This window comes from Balaenoptera acutorostrata, chromosome 15, assembly GCF_949987535.1.
Source record: "Balaenoptera acutorostrata chromosome 15, mBalAcu1.1, whole genome shotgun sequence".
NCBI lineage: Eukaryota > Metazoa > Chordata > Mammalia > Artiodactyla > Balaenopteridae > Balaenoptera > Balaenoptera acutorostrata.
The window spans coordinates 63,822,785-63,843,460 of record NC_080078.1 but is presented as its reverse complement, the minus strand read 5'-3'; the positions used below and the strand labels follow the sequence as shown (position 1 = coordinate 63,843,460).

Below are 20,676 nucleotides of genomic sequence, written 5' to 3'. Positions count from 1 at the left end.
TTACCCAGGCATCCGTATCTTCCAGGCCAGTCTCAAGGCCACCATTGTCGCAGAGCTGGGAGATGATGGGTGATGAGATTAGGGCTGACTCTGAGGGAAAAGGGGACGGCCCTGGCACCCGGGCCAAGGCGAGGGAGGGGCCCTCCTTCCTCCGAGACATGGGTCTGGGCCAGGCTGGTACACAGACCCACCCCCATGGAGACAGAGCCCTTCTGACAGACGCACACAGCAACACAAGGACACGTGGACACGTGGGGCCACCATCTCAATAATTTCCAGGGCTGGAGCACCAGCTGATCATAGGGGGCTCTGATGTAACTTTATTTCAAAGTTATGGATTTTTTTTTTTTTTTACATTTAACAAATGATACTGATTTTCAGGGTCCACTTGGAAAACATTTATTTTAAATTGTATTTTTAACTTAGTTATATGTAAACATACATTTACTTGTAAAAGAGTCAATTTGAAGAATAGTACCAGTGTGAATCCCAGGAGAGGTGATGGGGCAGATATGACAAACAGCAGGAGCCAATTCTCACATGAGTGTCGTCTGTGAGACGTGGAAACACCCTCGGGGCAGAAGACATGTGAGTGACGTGGTAACATGCAGACGCACGCAGACGTAGACGGACACCAGAGGTCTCTTCACGCACAAACCTCCACAACTGGACACTGGTGTCTGCAAGGACGCCTTGGGCCGCCATGATCCAGAGGCCATTTATACCCTGACACGTGCTCCAAAAATGCACATGTGCTCCAAAATGCACACTCTAGCACACAGGTGTGTCTCTGTTGGAGTGGTTACACACACTCCAACACAGACACACCTGTCCACATCTGTCTCAGCCTTACAAACTCACCGGTGCTCACTTATGAGCACTTACTTTGTGCCAGGTGCCATGCTAAGCAGTTTTCACGATTTGGTTCATTTAACCTTCATGACAACCCTGCTGAGCAGGGCTGGTACTGTCATCATTCCCATTTTACAGGTGAGGAAACTGAGGTTCAGAGAGGTAAAAGTGTCTTACCCAGGGCACACAGCAGCAGGGAGGCAGGGCCAGGAGTTGAACCCAGGCCGACTGGCTCCAGAGCTTGAATTCCAATCCCAGCTCTGTCCCCTGAATTGCTGGGTTCCACCTGTCTGAGCCTCAGCCTCCTCATCTGTGAGATGGGGACAGTGCTTATCTCCCTCAACTGTTGGGAGGATTAAAGGAGGTGATGCAGGGAGAACTGCAGGGAGCGCACCAGGCCTTCTACAGGCTCCTTGTGAATAGGGCCGTCCTCAAGTTACCAAGATTTGGGGGCAAGCAGCTAAAGTGGGGTGAGAAGAGCTTGTTAAACTGTGTAACCATGGGCAAGGGAGTGGACATCCCCGGGCCTCAACTCCCTCTCTGTAAAGTGGGGATGGCAATCGTCACCCTCCCCTCATAGGGTTATTGCATGGATTAAATGAGACGGTACAAGTAAAGCCCTGAGCATGGCATTCAGCAGGTACTCAATATATGCTCAAGCCTGCCCTTCAGACCTCAACCTGCTCCTAGATCCCAAAACCCACTGAAGGGGAAGAAAAAACACACGTCGATTTGCTACAAACAAAGAGGTCAAAACGTCAGATGTTCGTAAGGGCCTTTCTCCTGTTTATTGCCAAGCCCCCAGCCCAGTCCCGCCCTGCTCACTCCTCACCAAGGGAAGCAGCCCCGGTGATAGGGGGCCAGACCCACCGAGCTCCAGCTGGGCTCCTCCACTGGGTGCAGCCGGTTGGTGGTGTGTGGGCAGCTGGCAGGCAAATCCTGCCGCGGTCAGTCCAGCTTCAAGTCCAGCAGCAGGGCATTCTGGCAGGAGACAGAGGGCCAGGTGGTAGTGCAGGGATCAATGATGGGGCCACCCAGACACAGGATGGGATGGACTGAGGTGTGGTCAGGAAATGAAATCTGTGTGGTGTTTAAGAACAAAGGATGAACTTGACTGACCTTATGACCCTTCACCTCTCTGAGCCTCGACTTTCTCAACAGTCAAGTGGGGAGAAGCCACCCCTACCTCCCAGAGTGGAGCAATCAAATGAGAAAAATGTCCATTCAATGCTCCGAGTGCAATGCTTGGTGTGCAATGCAAAGCTAATATGTACCGTATGCCTTTAGGTGAATTATCTCAATGAATCATCACAACAGCTCTCTGAGGTGGATACCATATTATTATCCCCGTTTTAGGTAACAGAAAAATAGAAGCATAGAGAAAGAGGAAGCAATTTGCCGGAGGTGGCAGAGAAGGAGAGTAGCAGAATTTACTTTTCCTCCTGGGGATCCCTGGCCAAGGAGGGCCCAGGTTCTGAGAGGAAGGGTCTTGCCCAAGGGATTGGCAGGATTGTACTGATGCCGCTGCCCTCCTCAGCCCAACTCCCTCCAGATTGAGAGAGGCAGGCTTTTGCTCACTGGCCAAAAGTATTGGCGGACATGTCCTTCCCCAGCTCCTTTCCTCACCTCTGCTATGTCCAGCTCTGCCAGGTTGTAATTCATGTCCAGGAAGTCTGGAATTGGGAGCCCAACTTGGAGCACATCAGAGAAATACAGGAAGAGTCATTTCAGCCTGCCTGCTCTGCGACTGATTGAGTGACTGCCTGGAGCAGAGTAGTGGGAAATAGTGCAGTGATCGATTCAGGATGTCTGCCAGCTGCGAGGGCCTAGAGAACATCAGCTGGATCACCATGTACTTGCATCCCAGGTCTGGGTCAAGATCTGATGCATGGTGTGTGGTCAAGGGTCAGAGTCCAAGTTGTGGGAGGGGCCTTTGTCCCCAGGTAAGTGACATTAAGATGACATCAGCCTCAAAGACTCGGCAATGACTATCCACTCCCTTTTAGGTTCCCTCATCTGGGGCCAATGGAGGGGCTTTGAGACCACCCAGGTGGCGTCCCTTCCTGCTCAGAGTGCTTCTTGGCACCAGCAAAATCAAAGCCTGTTGGAGCCCTCACCATTGATGGCTGGGATGTAGGCTTCTTGGAGAAAATCAGTGATGAAGCCAGTCAATGCCTTCTCCTGGGGGAGAGAGAGAAAGAGAAAACATCCTCATGCCATCACTCAATTAAATTCAACAGATCTTTTCAGCCCTCACTCCAGCTGGGTTCGGGGACCACAGGAATGAATATTAGAGACATCAAACTGCATCAGAACTGCGTCTGACTGTTAGACTGTAGGCTGATGCCCTTCACCTCTGCTTAGCCCCTCTTCAGGTGACACGTGGGCCTTAGGTCACAGTGAAGACATGGAGGAATTCAGGAGACACTGGGTGGCCTGTGGACCTACCCCTCATCCTACAGAAAACTCAGTAGCTTTGATGAGTGATTCATTCACTGCCTCTCTGTTCCTCAGTTACCCCATCTGTGAAAGAGAAATATAATAGCACCTACTCACAGTTTCCGGGAGGATTCAGTGGGTTTGGATAACGCACAGAGTAAGTGCTCAGCAAGTAGTGTTGCCGCTCTTGCTGTGATTATGATTCTTATTAGCGCCTACTCTGTCAGGTTCTGTGTTGGGCCCTGAGGCTACAGAGACTAATAAAAATAGCAGCTGGGCCAACCAAGCCAGCTCAGGTTGCTCCTATGCATGACAATGCTTTTAAAATCAATCTAGGGAGATGTCCAGATTCTATCCAGAAGAGAGAACAGAGACTCAGAGAGGCTAAACGATTTTCCCAAGGTCACACAGTCAGTCAGGAGCCCCAAGGCCCACGATGACCTACTCTATTCACTCTGCCTCCATTTCAGAGCCCTTCCCCGCAGTCCCAAGGAAAAACAGGCCCAGTTTCTTGCTTTTAAGCCAGACCAGGCAGAAGTACTTGGGACACTTACGTTGAAGGCACCAATCAATGAGGACCCCCGGGACAGGCTCAGTAATCTGCAGAAGAGAGGGAAACAAGGAGGAGAAAGGGCAGTCAGAGCCATTCCCCTGGCCCTGGAGAAAAGGGATCTCAAACACCCCCAACCCCTCCCTGTTGCAGAAGTCCCCTCTACAGCCTTCTCCCAAGTGCTCCTAAGTCTATTTACATGTTACCTGTGATGGGGCACTTACACCTTTCATTACAGCCCATTTTGTTTACCCCAGTTCAAACCACTGCCTCCTCTCATTGGTCCTGACTCCTCCCTCTGGCAACCCAGCCCTGTCTATTGCTCCTGCCCAAGGCCAGATATGCAGAGGTTTGTAGCTCAACTAGTCAGTCCCAGATTTTTGCAGGACACAGAATTGCGGCCCCTCACATGGCCCCCTCCCTTGCACAGCCTCTGGTGGGCACTAATACATCTTGGCACCAGAACAGGCCATGTGATGGTCATCTGGTGGTTCTATCTTCCCAACATCTATTCTCTATTCCAGTAACAGACCCTCCATTTTCCACTCTCAATCCAAGGCATTAAAGTGAAGCAGAAGCCAGAGCTCCCAGGGTGAGGACATGACCCAGGCCTGGCCAATCAGAGCATCCCATCTTTAGAGTCACAGTGATTAGCTTAGAGTTGGTCATGTGATCCATGATAGACCAATGAGAAGCAGCCTTTGGGATTTTGTTAGAACTATTGTTGGGGTCGCTTTGCCACCAGCTGGGGAGAGGCTGCCTGAGAATGTCCGATAAAGTGGACAGCAAAGGCCAAGGGAGGAGGGGGACAGATTGTGAGAATTTTGTGCACCTAGGTCCTGCCATGCCTGAAAGGGGAGATCTACCCCTAGAGATTTTAATTATGTGAGTCAAAAAGATTCCCTTTTGGGCTTAAGCCAGTTAAAGTTGGAATTGTCTCTTGCAACTATAAATGTTAACTGTTATTTGTATAAAGAAAGGCTTCCTGGAAGAGGTGGTATTTGAGGTGGGCGATGACAGGCAGGTGGCATTTGGATGGCATAGGTAAAGCCTATTAATGCAAAGGGGACATGGGCTTACAATCAGATTCACTCTCCAAGAGGCTAGTGGAATAGTGGGAGCAGTGGTGGGAGAATTTAAAAAGGGCCTAGAGTGCCAGGCTAAGATTTGACAAAAGATCATGCAGACTCTTGGGAGCCATTGAGGGTTCTAGAACAGGGATAGTGACCTGAGCAGCCTGGCAGTGTGGGCTGTGCTGGATGGATCAGAGGGAGGTCCTAGAGCAGGAAACCAAGTGGTGTTGGTAGTGCAGCTGACTCCTACCTGTCCAGAGAGGTGGCCATCTGCAGCCGGTCCTCACGAACTGAGTACTGGATTTTCAGGTTGAAGTGCTGATAAGGGGGGAAGCAGAGAGAAGGCAGTGGGTCCCCCATCAGGGCTGGTAAAACCAGGGGCTCTACCACCTTCCCAGGACCACCACCACTGCCAAGACAAAGCAGGAGTCTTCCTCTCTGCCCATCCCACCCTCAGGAACTGAACCCAGCAGTCCCCCCATGCGCCCAGCCCAGCGTCCTCATCTTCCCTGTACCTAGCCCAGGATAGCACTATCAAAAATCCTGGCATGTATGTTTGTAGGTGCCTGAACACAACATGTTATTGCTCCAGGTTACATCCTGCGACTCTATCTGGAGTGCCCTCCATCACCAGCTTCCCCAACATCAATCCTTTCCCTGGCCAGCTCCTGCTCAACTTTCAAAACATAGCTCAGGCATCACCTCCTCTAGGAAGTCCTCTGGATTTCCTCAAACTAGATTGGGGATCTCTCTAGACTCCCATAGTTCCCTGAGTGAGCTTTCACTGTCCTTATAGATGCTAATGAATGTTGGCGGGAGGGAGAGAAGCAGAAGGGAAGGAGGGGGGTGGGCGGGAGGGAGGGAGGGAGGAGAAAGAAAGGAAGGACTAAACTTTTGACCCTTCTTTTGTTGATCTTTCTAGTCATTCAAAGTTTCAATTGCAGAGCCAAAAATCAGACAGCAGGTGACATTGCCCGGGAGGTTAGGACCACACAGTTGAGATTAACTAAGAACCCTTCAATCCATTGCTTGACTATGAGCTAAAAGCCTACCCTCCAGCCTCGAATATCCATGAGATTGGGCCAAACTGGGAAACAGATTCCACTCACAATTTCCAGGAGAAAGAGGGATACAGGAGCCTTGCCCCGCAGCAGAGGAGCAAACGTCTCCAGGGTGCCATGGCGGTGCAGCAGGCTCTTGCCTGTCTTCGTAGTGACCTTGGGGGGCTTGTTTATCCTGATCTGGGTCACCAGGGGTTTCGGCTTGGGATAGGCCTTGGCCACCTATAGAAACCAGGAAACTCCCCTCAGGGCCGAACCTCAGACTGGTGGCTTCAGTTGAAACCAGGAGTCCATAATGAAATAGGTGGTTTCTACCTTGGAAGCACGATATGCAAAGGCTGGGATGTGTCTATCAGGAAATAAAAGAAACAAAACAGACAATCTAGCTATTTCTATATTGGACACAGAAAGTACAATGCACAAAAGCTGGGCTGTTTCTGTGCGGGGCCCAAAGAGTACTTTATGGAGAAGCTGGGATGATTCCACACTGGACAAGGGAGACACGGTACTCAAAATCCCTTGTCCCTTTGCCTGGGGAACAGGGCAGGGCAGGCGTGGTGATCATGGGTAGTTGGGTCACTCACTTCAGGGATGAAGCCAGCCAGTGTCTCCGTGGTTTGTGGGGGCAGCTTGCCAATCTACCAAATAAAAGTCAAGGTTAGGATTACTGAAGGCTTCCCTGAGCCATCCTAACAAACCTCTCCTCTGACACAATAAGGCATGCCCTCTGAGATTCCTTCATCAAAACAGTTATCACTCTTTGATTAAGTAGATAATGAGCTCCTGGGTAGCCCAGACTGTGGCTCATACATTCCAATGCCCACAGTTTTGAGTACAAGATTACAAGCTGAGAAAATTTTGTTTGATGAAAAAGCAGACAGATAGATGGGAGAACGGGTGGATGCAGTGGATCAGAGGGGGTGGGTGAATGGATTCATGGATAGCTAGATGGATGCGGAAAATGGATAAACAGATGAGTGGGTGAATGGATGGGTGGGATGGATGAGTGTTTGTGTAGGAGAATGAATAATGGATAGATGGGCAGGTGGATGGGTGGGTGGAGGGATGAAAAGAATAATGGATGGGAGGATGGGTGGATGGAAAGATGGTGGAATGGCCTGACAAATGGATGAGAGAATGGGTGATGAATGGATTGATGGGTGGGAGGATGGATGTGAAGGTACATGGATGGATGGTGGGTAAATGGATGAGAGGATGAATAAAGGGATCAGTGGGGAGTGAATGAATGGATGGATGGATGGATGGTTGGATGGATGGATGGATGAGCAGATGAGTAGGAGGATGGATAATGGAGAGTTGGATGGGTAGATGGGTGGGTATCTGGGTTTTTGGGTGGTAAATGACAGATGCATAGATTCAATCATTCAGTAATATCAGGCCCTGTTCTAGGTGTGGATGGTATGAAGTGTTGGGTGGGTGCTAGCTGGAAGGATAGAGTCTAGGACATGAATACATAGTAGCGAGATAGACTGGATATAAAGAAGGTGGCTGGATGGCCAATGCATGAGAGTTGTAGGTTGATGGATAAATACCTGGTTGTATGGACAATTGAATGGATGGATGAATAGACGGTGGTTACATGGACAGAGAGATGGTGGATGGTGGGTGAAATGATGATGGAAACTCAAATCAGTCCTGGCCCCTCCCAGTCCTAGCATTACCCACACCCCTGGATAATTCTCAGAATGCGTGTTCTGGGCAGGGGCTGTCATTACAGGGGGCAGATGCAGAGGTGGGCGGTGTGGCCACTGGGCAGCTCACCGTCATTTCCTGGACATTCACATCAAAGGACTTCTGCAGAAGAGCAAGCTCTGCTGTGAGGAGGGTGGCTGAGAGCAGCAGCTGTGAGGAGCCTTCAGCATAGTCCTCGGGGAACTCGGCCTCCCCGGCATCTGCAAGCTGGATGGTGTTGCCCTTTTGCTGCTGCACCACAGGCTGTGGGACAGCCAGGGGAGAGACACTCAGCCTTGGCCATGAAGGACTGTGGCTGAGGGCAAGTCTCAGATCTCCAAACAAATGGTGCTCAAATCAGCCCCAAGTCAGCAAGTCATAAGATGGTGAAGCCAGAGCAGGCTGTAGTGGCTCAACTCTCCCAGTGTGCAGGTAGGTAGACTGAGGCCCAAGAGGATAAGGGAGTCAGTCACTAAACCACTGGCGGTTCTTCCTAGGATTGTGTAAGTAACCTCAGTTAACCCTCTAACGAGGGTTAGAGCCCTCATTTATACAGAACCTGCTCCCTGTTTTATTCTCAGGAGAAAGAGGTAAACGGAAAACAACATGAGGCCTGTAGGAACCACACTGGAGGAAGACTTCATAGGGAGATGACTGCTTGGGATTTTTCTTCCCATTCCTGGAAGATGCATTCACCTAGTCACCGGGGCTCTGGAGTCCTGGGTGATGACCCAACTCTGCCACCACTCACGGGGGGCCCTAGCCAAATCCTGCCTCCCTCTTGGGCCCGGTGCTCTCATCTATACAATGACAGGGTACAACTGGGCAAGCCACTCATCGGGAGAAGCAGGCAGCCTTGGGAGAAGGCGCGGGTGTGGGGTCAGCCATTCCAGAAATCAGCTCAGGACTCGGGGTTCATGTTGAGACAGAAAGAGGGAGAGGGCCCTCCCACCCTCCGAAGTCCCAGCTCAGCCGCCTGCCCTGGTGGAAGCAGCCCCCACCCCTCAGGCCAGTGAGACACCCGCCTGCTGATGCCCCCTAGCTTACACTGAAGTCCACTTGAATATGGCTGGCAGTGGTGGTCGGTATGGACGCCAGGACATATCTGACGGTGCCCATCTGGCCCACGGGCAGGGGGCTGTGCAAAGAGGAAGGTTCACTCAGAGAGGCACCAGCCCAGGGGCAGCCTAGAGAAGCCTGCACCGACCAGCTGCCACCTGAACCTGGCCTGGGCGCCAGGACCCCTGGCCCTTTGTGTGACACAAGGCAAATTGCTTAGCATCTCTGGGCCTCAGTAGTTTTACTTACAGAATGGAAGCAATGGTGCCTGGCCTAGAAAATCACGCCCCCTCACATCACTCTGCAGGCACAGAGCTTGAACGTTCACCAAGGGTTGTCCAGCTCAGTTCTCACAACAGATTGGCAGGGTCAGGATTATTGGCTCTATTTTACAGATGCACAGACTGAGGCTTGGGGGAGCGAGGTGATGTCCCAGGCCACGCTGCTGGCCACATGAACCAGTTTTCCTCAGTCCCAGCCATTGGACTTCCCTCTCCCCCACCCTGGGGAGCCCTGTGGACCCTGAGATGCAGGGATCCCCTTGACAAAGGAAAGAGTGGGGTTACTATTGGGATTATTATTTGTGGTGCCAGGTTTGTGGATGAGCCCACAAAGGCTGCTGTCCTTGGAGTCTGGGGGGTGATGGATAGAACATTGGATGGAAGGCTGAGAGGCAAGAACCCCAGAGTCCCCCAGGGTCTCAGGTGCCCCATCTGGCCAGTGAGGGGGCTGGGCGGATTCCATGACCTCAGACCTCCTCTAGTCCCAAGGCTGGGCTGGGAGCAGGCACTTGAATGGGGAGTGGGGCATCAAAGTCCAGCCATCCTGCTATCCCCACGCAGGAGCAAGTTATGGCTAGCTGCTCACCATTCAGGTTGGCCCACTTCTTGTTCACATACACCAGGACCGCATCAATGGCTGGACACATCTGGAAGAAGAGAAGGCACTGTGCTGAGGGGGTCCCTGCATGGAGGGTCTCACTCCTCACAGCTGAATGTTACTCCATGGGGAGTCTGAAGAGCCCTGGAGGGACCCGGACAGGGACATAAACCAAGGCCATAGTCCCGCAGGAAGTCAATGGCAGAGCCTGGGCTAGAATCCAGATCTCCTGACCATAGCCTGCAAGATCAGTGAGGACTCATTCCCCAGGGGCTGGTGCTCTCAGCGGGGTTGGCAAGCTGTGCTGTGCAGGCTGCCGGTTTCTCCTCCCCGTCTCACGGAAGACATCACTAGCTGATCACCGTACTTTCTCCCACCGAGCCAGCCACAGTCTCAGAACCCTCAGCCACCAGCGGTCAGTCAGGGTCAGCAACCGAGATGAAATGCGCTTGCCAGCCCTGGTCTAAGCACTGCTGCAGATGAGGGGCGGAGGCTTGCTCTGGGCACTCACCAGGCCAGGAAGGACTTTGTGTAAGGTGCTGTCCAGGAACTTGTTGACCATCTTGGGCAGCATGCTGGACACAGAGGACAGGGACAGGGGCACAGATGGCAGAAAGTTAGGCACGGGACATGCAGGGACATGGCTAAGGCAGTTCAGTGGCTCAGGAAGTGGGATGCTGGGCTGGGCTGGCAAGGTGAACCCAGCCTTCCGCCCCAGCTGCAGGGCCCTCACTTGGGTTCGTCGTCACGCTGACAAGGAGGACCTCACAGCCCTCGCTCTTGAACATGGGGAGGCCCATCTCCTCATCCTGCAGAAACCGGTTGGTGGCTGTGATGTTCAGGACCACGATGATATCCATGTTCCCACCCATGAAGCTGGAGGAGGGGGGAGGCAGGTATCATGGGGATCACTGCCACTGTGGCCACTATCCCTGTCATCTCTTTGCTCACAATCTCAGCAGCTCTGAGAGAGGGAAATGGTGGGGGACCACGCCACAGGACAGAAAGAGGGATGGGACCTACCCAAGGTCATATGACTAGGCTTTCCTCTCCCCTTTTGCTTTGGTGAACTCCTACACATCCTTCAAAACCCTGCTCTGCCCAGCTGTCATCATTTCCCAAAGGCGTTTTCTAATCTCCACCCCCTGCGCTCTGCTAATGTTTATTCTGTCCCAGGCCAGTCCCTGGTCAGTCTGTGATCATCTGTGCTCAGGTCCATTTCCCATCAAAGCTAGGAACCAAGTTTGCATCATCTCAGACCACAGCACCCAGATGGTACACAGTAGGTACTCAATAAATGTGCATGTAAGGTCGAGACAAAGAAGTTGTCCTTTCCTTCTTACCTCCCCACCATACTCACCTCTTGCCAGTGATGGTCATGCCCATGGACACACACTGGAAGATGCCCACCCCAGGTAGGAAGCTCAGTGTGATGACTGGTATCTGCACATCCTTTACCTTCAGACTGGGAGGGGCAGACATCCAAGCAATGAGAACTGGACAGGTGAGACCCAGGCCCTCAACCCACTCCTCCACTGCTTTGCCGGGAGGCCTTGGGTAAATCCCCCACCCCATGTCATAGGGATAAACCTACCTCTGGGGCTGTCATGAAATGCAGACAAAAGGCTGGACATGAACCAATTTGTACACAAAAAGCTCTCATCATGTGTGAGATGAGATGTGGCTTAATTTGTGACTTTGGACTGCTCCCTTCCCTGCTTTGGGCCTCAGTTTCCCTACTGGCAAAAAGGAGAGGTTTGCTTAGATCAGGGTTTCTGGATGCTGTCAAATGCTATTGACATTTTGGGCAGGATCATTCTGTGCTATGGGCTGTCCTGTGCGTTGCAGGATGTTTCATAGCATCCCTGGCCTCTGCCCACTAGAGGCTCTAAATGCACTCCCTCTTCCCCACTCCACAAGTTGTGACGACCAAAAATGTCTCCAGACATTGCCAAATGTCCCCCGGAGACAAAATCACCCCTGGTTGAAAACCACCAGTCAAGATCCAGTATAACAAAGTTGTGGCACACCTACCTCACCTGCCCATCCTGAGCTCTTGGCAGACATTGTTAATTGATCACAGTCCTATTTCCTGCTAAGTCCAGAAAGTGCCTCAGAACCCTCCCCAGTACATCATTCCAGGCAGCCCCTACCAGTCAATCCCATCTGACACTTGCAATGAAACCAGTTTGCCCCAGTCATTAGAGGATTGTTTCCATTCTGCCACTGGAGGATTTTTCATTCAATTTCATGTATATTCAGTGAGTTCCTGCTGCATGCAGGGAGTTGGAGTTTGACTTTCCAAACTCACTTCCTTCTCCCATTGGCTCTGCTCACAACAGGACTAGAATTGTCCCAGTGGATGACTGAGGGGACTGAGGCCCAGTCAGGAGCAGTGACCTGCCCAAGGTCACACAGCAAGCCAGCAGCAAGGCCAGGAAGAGGCCCCATGCCCTGCACCACCTCTCCCACTCAGATCCTAGGCACAGCATTACCTAACACCCTCTGCCCTAACAGCCACCCCCTGCCCCCAAAGCCCCTCCCCTGCTCACTCAGTGATGCCTTTGATGGGTTTCATGCCTGGGAGTTTTTTGCCTGCCTCAGCTGCCATCTTCTCCAGGATATGGCTCTCATCCATGGCATTCTGGACCTCTGGATAGGCGGAGGGTGGGAGAGACCCTCAGCTGGACTCCTCACTGCTTCCCTGACCTGGGCCAGTCTCTTGGTCATCCCAGTGATGAGTTATGCCCAGCCCCTGCCCTCTTCCAGCCTCACAGGGGAGACAGAGTCACCAGCAATGACAGTAATGAGTGATGAGAGCCATAATAAGCACAGGCAGCTGGAAGAACCATATGAAGGGTTTGGGCCAGGAAAGGAAGAGCTGGGGAAGGCTTCCAGGAGGAGGTGACATGCCAGTTGGTCCTAGAGGGAGGAATAGGAATTTTCACCAGGAAGCAAAGGGGTAAAGGAGGCCACTCAGGGCAGAGGGGCCAGCAAGTGCAAAGGTGGGGAAGGGGGGAAGGAGGTGGCATGGTGAGGGAGGAGTGAGAAATACAGCGTGGCTGGAGGGGGGAGGGACAGGACAGGGAACCTGGAGCAGTTTCAGGCGGCACATCATGGAGGACTTGAAGCCCAAGGTACAGTGTCGACTTTATCCTGTGGCCCAGCCACTCTCAAACCTGGGTGGTAAGGGAATTCAACTGGGAGCTTGTTAAGGGGAAGATTTGGGGCCTGAAGCCAAGACATTCTGATTCCCCAGGCCTGGAGGCCCCAAGCCCAAATGACACGGTGCCAGAAACACTCCATAATGGTCACAGGCTAGTTCCCAGAGAGGAGACAAATCCTGAGCTGATGAACTGTCATTTGCCCTTTGCACCTGGATGTGACTTCCCTGGGGGTCACAGAGCTAGAGGTGGAAAATACCTCTTAGTAAAGTGCCCCCAGGGCCTTTCAATCTCATATTTCATCTAATCCTGCCCAAAAAGGATGGTTCACCCTATTCTACATTTCTTTACATCTGCAGATGCGCAAACGGCAACACAGAGAAGGTAAGTGACTTGCTTAAGGTCACACAGTAAATTGTTGGCAGAGCTGGGATTTGGCTCATGTCAGCCCACTTGTGGACACCAACTCCTGCCATGAGGGCCAAAGAGAGGATCCAGGGAAGTAGGATTTCCAGCTCTACCTCCAACTTGTGGGGGGACCTTGGGCAAGTTACCCTGTTTTCTCTGGGCCTCTGTAAAATGGAAGAAGAATAACATGTTGCTTTTAAGTTTATGTTGAGGATCACAAAATACTCAGGTCTATGCGAACATGAGCAGTCACTACTGACCCCCTACCCCAAGTCCCATACCTCCCCCGTACCCCTCTCCCAACCCCGCCCCACAACCAGCACCAGCTCACCACGATTCAAGACGTCCATGCCCAACTGCAGCAGAGCCCCAGGGTCCCCTCGTGCGGGGGTCAGCGGGCCGCAGAGCACCAGACACAGGATTCGCAGCCCGGCTCCACCTGTGTCACGGGGCCTGAATTGGGTGCAGCCCAGCAGGCCCTGGTTCCCCTGGGGACCTCCCATGCTCCAGAGCAGACCGAGCCCCCGGATGATCTCGGATGTCCAGTAGCCTTTGGACGCCAGGCAGTTCAGCAACCCTCATGACTGCCTCCTCCAGAAGGGCCCAAGAGTGTCCAGATTAAATACAAGGCCTCTGGAGTCACCCGAGCAGGTCACTTTCCCCTCTAAGCCTCAGTCTCCTCGTCTGTGAGCGTGATGCATTCTGATTAGCCTGCATGATGGGGTTGGTGAGAGGTTTAGCTGCAATTTTTCATGAGTTCAGGTGTGGCTCAGAGGGCAGCGCTGGGGCCACAGAGGGGATTCCAACCTGGTCCTGACTGGGGAACTCCCACTGCAGTGTGGGAATGGGGGAACCCTCTGCTCCCCCAACAACGACACAACAGCCAGTGCATCCCCCACCTTCTCCAGCTCAGCCTTACTTCCAGAAATCTCAGCTCACAGCCCCTTAAGGCCCCTTGAGACATCGCCTCACCAATAAGGAAACTGAGGCAGTTTCGGCCAGACCTAAGGTCTCACAGCCGGTGAGTAGAGAATCGAATAACGACCTCCCACCCCAGATCATTCAACATTCCCAGGAAAGCCCCATCCCACCCCTGGGCCCCCAGACACCCCTTCCTCCTACTGACTACTTACCAAGACCTGAAATTCTCCCAACCAGAGGCCAAGTGTTTATTTCAGGGCTGAGCTGTGGCTGAAAAGAATCAAGGGGGGTGGCCTGTGTCACCAGAGAAGAAGAGTTCCACATGATCTCCTGCTGACAGCAGGCTCGGCCACTGAGGGCTCCACCGATACACAAACAGAAGCGGGTGCCTACTGGGGGCCCACCTTTTTAGTCCCAGCCTATGCCTGCCTGCATGCATTCATTCACTCAGCTCGAATTGACTGAGTACCTACTATGTGCCAGGCAGGCCAGGCTACAAGGTACACACAGCAGAGATAGTCCTGTTCCTCCTGAACCTTAAAGAGAAGCAATGGAATGGGGTACAGTGTGTATGGGGGGCAGAGGGAGGATTAGGGAAGGACTCTCTAGAGAGGAAATATTTAGGCTGAGATCTAAAGGATGAGAAGCAGCCAGCACATAAAACCCAAGGAGACCTTCGAGCCTACAATAAGTATTCGCTAAGTGAAAGCGTGATCTATTTGTCTCTCGTCCCATTCAATTATTTGGGGGGGGGGGGTTATTTATTTTATTTATTTATTTTTATTATTTATGGCTGTGTTGGGTCTTCGTTTCTGTGCGAGGGCTTTCCCCAGTTGTGGCAAGCAGGGGCCACCCTTCATCGTGGCGCGCGGGCCTCTCACCACTGCGGCCTCTCCCGTTGCGGAGCACAGGCTCCAGACGCGCAGGCTCAGCAATTGTGGCTCACGGGCCCAGCTGCTCTGCGGCATGCGGGATCTTCCCAGACCAGGGCCCGAACCCGTGTCCCCTGCACTGGCAGGCAGATTCTCAACCACTGCGCCACCAGGGAAGCCCCCCATTCAATTTTTAAATATCTATCTGGGCTTGAAAATAATCAGTCGTGGTGTTTCTTCTACCCCTATGAACACACACACGTGTGCCATGGGAATGCCGGGCACAGCACACCCAGTGCCAAATCTCTGAAGTTCATCCTGTGAGGGACCGTGGGGTTCAGTGCAAGCGGCAGAGCTGGAAGGGGCTGGGCAAAGGTCTCCTCCAGCCCCGCCCCGTCTCCCAGGTGGGGAGCTGGAGCCCCAGGACTGAGCACCACCCCAGTTCCCCATTCCCAGGCCAGAACTGATGTCAGATGTCAAGGCCACTTGGAGCAGGATCTTTTGCCCTCTTACAATAATAAGTGGCTTGGGGTACACGGTCGTGTGGGTGTTTCTGGGACAAACGGTCAATGCCAGCGGTTTGTTTCTGAGTGTGCTTGTGCTTTTGCCTAAGCTGTCCCTCCCTCTTACAATGCCCTCTCTCCAGCCACCTACTACCTGCTTATCCCTCAAGCCCTAATTTCAGCCCTTGCATCCTCCACCAGGAAGCCTCCCCTCCACCTCCAATCACTCCCAGTCTCAAAAACCACAGTTTGAACCTGAGTGTATAGCTAATCCATCCCACCCCAAGACAAGTGTTTCCTGCTGCTCCACCCCCACCCTCTGTTCACAGTTTCCTCCATCTGGAGTCCTTCCTCTCTCTCTTCGCTTAGCAAATGCTCCTAGATGCCCCCTACCACCACCACCACCACCCCCCGCCATTGCCTCAGCTCAGCTCTGAGCTCCTGCAAAGCAGACCCTCCCTTGTCTCCCGTCAGCCTCAGATGGAGCCCAAGGATGAGCCTCAGATCTGCTGTCTCCTTGATCCGGTCCAAGTCCTACAGCATCTGAGGATTGCGATGTCCAGTGGCTTCCTGTCAGGTGAGGAGCACTGGGCGGGGTTCAGGACATAGATCCAAGCCCTGTCCCTGCCACCCCGTTGCTGTGTGACCTCAGGCAAGTCCCTTGCCCTCTCTGAGCCTCAGTGTTTTCATCTATAAAATGACAGGGCTGAATTAGACATCATCTGGGGAGAGTTCCACAGATAGAGCCTGTCCTTACCTTGCCGAGCCTGGGACGTCCTGCCGATGACTGGCCCCTGCCTCCCCATCCTGGGACAAGGAAGCCCTTATAGTTGGGAGCTTGATTAGCTGCTTAGATAATTAAGAGTTTAATAAGGCCCAGATAATTATCTAGACTCCGAAAGAACAGGAGCCCCGATGCTCACGTGATGATTCAGTTTGTTCCAGTGTAAATAGCGCAGAGGAGGAGGGTGGCTGGAGATCCCAGGTGCCTGCACCGGGGCAGGCCCTGGGGAGGGGATGCGGTGGCCGGAGCGGGCACTGGGGCTCAAACTTCCCCTCCCCTAGACTCAGAGCCTCCCATAAGTCTGGACACACAGCTGGCACTCATCCATTCCTTTCACAAACGTTTATTGAGGACCCACTGTGTGCCAGGCCTGTGCAGGTGCTAGGGATGCCGTGGTGAGCAAGGCAGTCGGGGTTCCTATCCCGAGAGGGCTCCTGGAGCCTATGGGGGAGACGGGCACTCTGCAAGAGCCTGGTCAGTCCTGGGGACCTGAGGGTGGTGGAAGCCAGTGAACCGGGGGGTGGGGCAGGGAGGGAAGAGCAGGGTTATCTTCAGAGCAGAAGACCCCTGGAGCAGGGGATGTTGGAGCTGATGCCTGAGGGCTGAGCAGAGCCAGCTCTGCAAGGCAGGGGAAGGGGTTTCACCTGGGGAGTTGGCGAGTGCAAAGGCCTAGGACCATCCCGACTGGGCCCCCTCGCCGCTCTAAAGCCAAGTTGGAACGGGGGACAGAAGGACCCAGGTCAGCCCAGTCGGTCTCCATCCTGATCCGGGCCCTGAGCTGGAGGAGCCAGACTACAGATAGCCTCACTGTATCCCTGCAGATCCGCCCCCCCACCCCCCCCACCCCCCCCAACAGACAGAGGGACCGGCAGGCCCTGCCTCCTCCTGGCACGAAAATCCTCCCTAGTGCCTCCCATCACCTGGCCCTCCTCCCTCCCCCAGGACCATCCTGGGTGTTGGGGGGAAGGGGGAGGCAGGAAGGAAGTGGGGTGGATGGGGTGGGGGAGGCTGGAGAAACCCTCTTGCGTGGGTTTGGGGATCTGGGGCCCAGCGCCAGCCACTGCCCTCCCAAGCTGTGTGGCCTTGGGTAGCTCCCTCAACTTCCCTGGGCCACTGTTCTAGCCTCTTTAAGATGAGGGGACAGAATAATAATAGCAATGCTGAGAGGGAAAAGGACAGTCATGCCACCCCCTGCTCCTCTAAATTCAGAGTGGCCCCAGCCGAGTTCCAGTGGCCAGATAGGAGGCAAGCTCCCTAAAAATAAATTACTTTAAGGAAACAAGAGAGTCTCTCCTGGGGCCCTGGATCATCACATGAGCAGGGAAGACTGGTCCAGCCAGCTTGTGGCTGGAAGCACTTTCCAGTGCGCCTCTGACTCAACTCTCACGATGCTGAAAATAATAGTAACAAGAGGGCCCATTTACTGTGAATCTGACGTGTGCTGGGCAGCGTGCTAAGTGTTTGATATGCACTAGTCCATATAATCCTGAGGACTACCCTATGAGGTAGGCACTTTGGTAATTTTTTTCCATTTTACAGACAGAAAACCTGAGGCTCAGAGAGATCAAGCCACTTGCCCAGGGTATACAGCAAGCGATGGCACAGCCAGGCTGAATCTGGATCCGAGGGGCTCCAGAGTCCAGGCCAAGCCCTGCCAAAGCACACCCAAGGGGGCACTGTCTACCCACTGACCTCCCTTCCCGCCCCCCACCCCCCCACCCGCTGCCCCAGCATCACCCTGCCTGGTCCCTGACACAACTCCAAATCCCGCCATCCTTCCAGGACCAGCTGCAGCTCCTTCCTCCAGGGAAACTTCCTCTCCCCCCGGCCTCCCACGTCTTAGATACTGAAGACTGGGCCAGCCCTGAAGCTCAGTGGCATCGTTTCCCTTCCCCACAGACGCTTTGGGCACCCAAGGAGGGCAACTCCCAGCAGCCCCACCTGCCTGAGGGGACTGGGCTCCACGAGGCTTCCCGAGCTCAGGGCTGGGCCAGAGCTCTGGCATATACACGTGCAAGCAGCTCACACACCACACGCTTATTATGCACTTGCTGTATGCGGGGCTCTGGAAGGGTCAGAGAGGTGTGGAGGGGAGGGAAGCCGAAGACACCAGCAACCGGAAATTGAAGGACATCAGAGTCACCGTGGCAGAGAAGTTTGCACGTGGCCAGGGGAGACTGCATTTGAGCTGGTGGGTGGGGTCATCCAGTTCAGGTTCAGGTGGCCCACGTGGAGCAAAGAGCCAGGGCAAAGGCCAAGGCCTAGAGAGGAGACGTGCAGGGTGCATATTCAAGGTGAGGGGTGGGCCTCGCACAGACAAGTGGGAGGAGGCTGGAGGTTCATGAAGGAGCCAGACCTGCGAGCACGCGGCAGTGAATGCACCCTTCAATACAGGTCTGTATATAGGACGGAATTCAGAACTCGTTTCAGCACGCCTCCTTTAGAGTGAGCACGAAGCTAAACAGGGCACGTGGCGGGGAGGCGGGCGAGAGGAAGGGGCTTCCTGCAGTTTCCAGGGGGTTGAGGTGAGCGGTGTAGGTAGGAGAACAGCCAGAGAAGCCTGTCTCAGCCACAGGCCCAGACTCAATCCCTCTGCAACCTTCAGCCTCAGCCTGGGACAGCCTTTCCGCAGCCCTTTCCAAACGAGCCAGGGTCCCCACCACACCCACCCCCCTCTGGCCGTCCACTCACTCTGAAGGACACTGGCCCACAGCAGTGCCCGAAGGCCCTCTGGCAGCTGCTCAGTGTGTGGCTCTCTGGGCCTCAGGTGGCTGCCACATCTGCAAGTCACAAGCCCTCCCTCTCTCCTCTCCCCTCCCCATGCTGCTTGCATGGAGGCTCTGGAGGTCTCTTTTTTTTTTTGCCCCACAGCTCGCCTTGTGGATCTTAGTTCCCCGACCAGGGACTGAACACTGGCCCTGTGCAGTGAGAGCACAGAGTGCTACCCACTGGACCGCCAGGGAATGCCCTGGAGGTGTTTGCTGCCACTGTTTACCCAGCAACTCCAGGTCAGCTCCAACCTGGTAGCGAACCTCTCTGCTACCCAGTAAGCTGAACGGCACGCTCCTCTTCCAGGTCTGAGCCCTTCCAAGTTTCTCCTTCCTTGGGTACTCTCCCTCAGCCCTAGTGAACCGTGCAGAGTTTCCTTAGGGCTTATACTCTTTTACCATAGTTAATAATCCTTCACATGGAACATCCCCTGTTTAAGATATTATGTGGTTTCTATCTTCTGATTGGCCCCAGACTGCTATGCTCATCGGTGCCTCTCAGCAGCCAGCGCCCAGAAGCTCCTGACTGAATGGCTGAATGGGGTCCCTCAGGGACGGGGCCGGCTCTGTTCAGGCAGACCATGGCTTCCCTCTGGACAAGGAGCTTGACTCAGGTGTTTCATCCCCCTCCTCTTAAAGGAATGTATATTATAGAACCACGCACATCACGAGTACAGGTAAGACCTAGACCACATCATTGAATACATGGGTAGCTGTGTGGATGAGAGGATGGATGGATGGATGGACGGATGGATGGATGGATGGATGGGCAGACAGGTGGGTAGAAAGAAGGAAGAACAGAAGGGAGGAAGAAAGGAATAGGGGCGGATCACTGGCCTGATCGTTTAATGAATAGATCTCACATATTGATCTTCTCCTAGGTTATTTACTTCCTTCATGGGGTGAGTCTTTCTCTTAAATTTTTGTCTCTCCCATATTCCAAACTACCTAGCCTTGGGCTGAGCCTGTATTAAGACCCAATAAAAGTAGGATTAATGAATTAATTACCTAAGCAACCAAATGAAATAAGAGCCATGCTGTCCTGGGTGAAATCACGAGGCTGGATTTTACAGCCTGGCCCTTTCCATCCTCCAGCCCCAACCCCACTTCGTCCCCCCAAGACTCCAGGCTTGTTCCAGGCCCCTCTGCCTGTCACACGGAGGCTTTAGGGATGAACCTATAACTGTTACAGGGAGGGAGGCTAGCATCATGCTGCACCAAAGGCTTTGCTTACTGATGGTGGAAATTCGGGCACATTTTCTCCCCAGGGAAACAAACAGAACGTGAATCCTGTGTATCTAGGCAGGAAGGAATACCATCTCTGGCTAAGAGATTAGTTTATCAGGGAGAGAAACTCACATGGCTTTGTCCTGCCAGGGTTTGTGCCCCTCTGTCTTCCCTAGGCCATCTTGTCACGTGTGACTCGCTGGGTTTGAAGAGGTTTCAGAGGGAAAAGGAATTAGACATGTTCAGTGAGGCCACAGGCCCAGGAGGCAGATCCTGCCTCCTTTGAACAAAAGTTCGCCTGTGATAGGGGTAAACCAAGATGGAGAAGCCACCTGAGAAGGCAGTGAGCTCCCGTCACCTGAGGCTCGTGACCCAAGGACAAACCCCAGGTGTGGGTGCTGGTGATGGAAGAGGGGACTGGACA

The 20,676-nt window shown here is 53.4% G+C and overlaps 1 protein-coding gene across 1 annotated transcript; it reads right to left on the bottom strand.

The window, feature by feature from the left end:
• Positions 1–1,800: 1,800 nt before the first annotated feature.
• Positions 1,801–16,279, bottom strand: BPIFB6 (BPI fold containing family B member 6). Its single transcript, XM_007193383.3, has 16 exons — positions 16,231–16,279; positions 13,509–13,727; positions 12,158–12,257; positions 10,966–11,070; positions 10,344–10,481; positions 10,117–10,192; positions 9,590–9,654; positions 8,715–8,805; positions 7,758–7,931; positions 6,560–6,613; positions 6,024–6,197; positions 5,165–5,232; positions 3,846–3,891; positions 2,972–3,033; positions 2,479–2,557; positions 1,801–1,833 (listed from the first exon to the last, which is right to left on the bottom strand). Exons 1-16 carry the CDS (start codon positions 16,277–16,279, stop codon positions 1,801–1,803), a joined length of 1,533 nt encoding a protein of 510 aa, XP_007193445.2.
• Between the last annotated feature and the right edge of the window lie 4,397 nt (positions 16,280–20,676).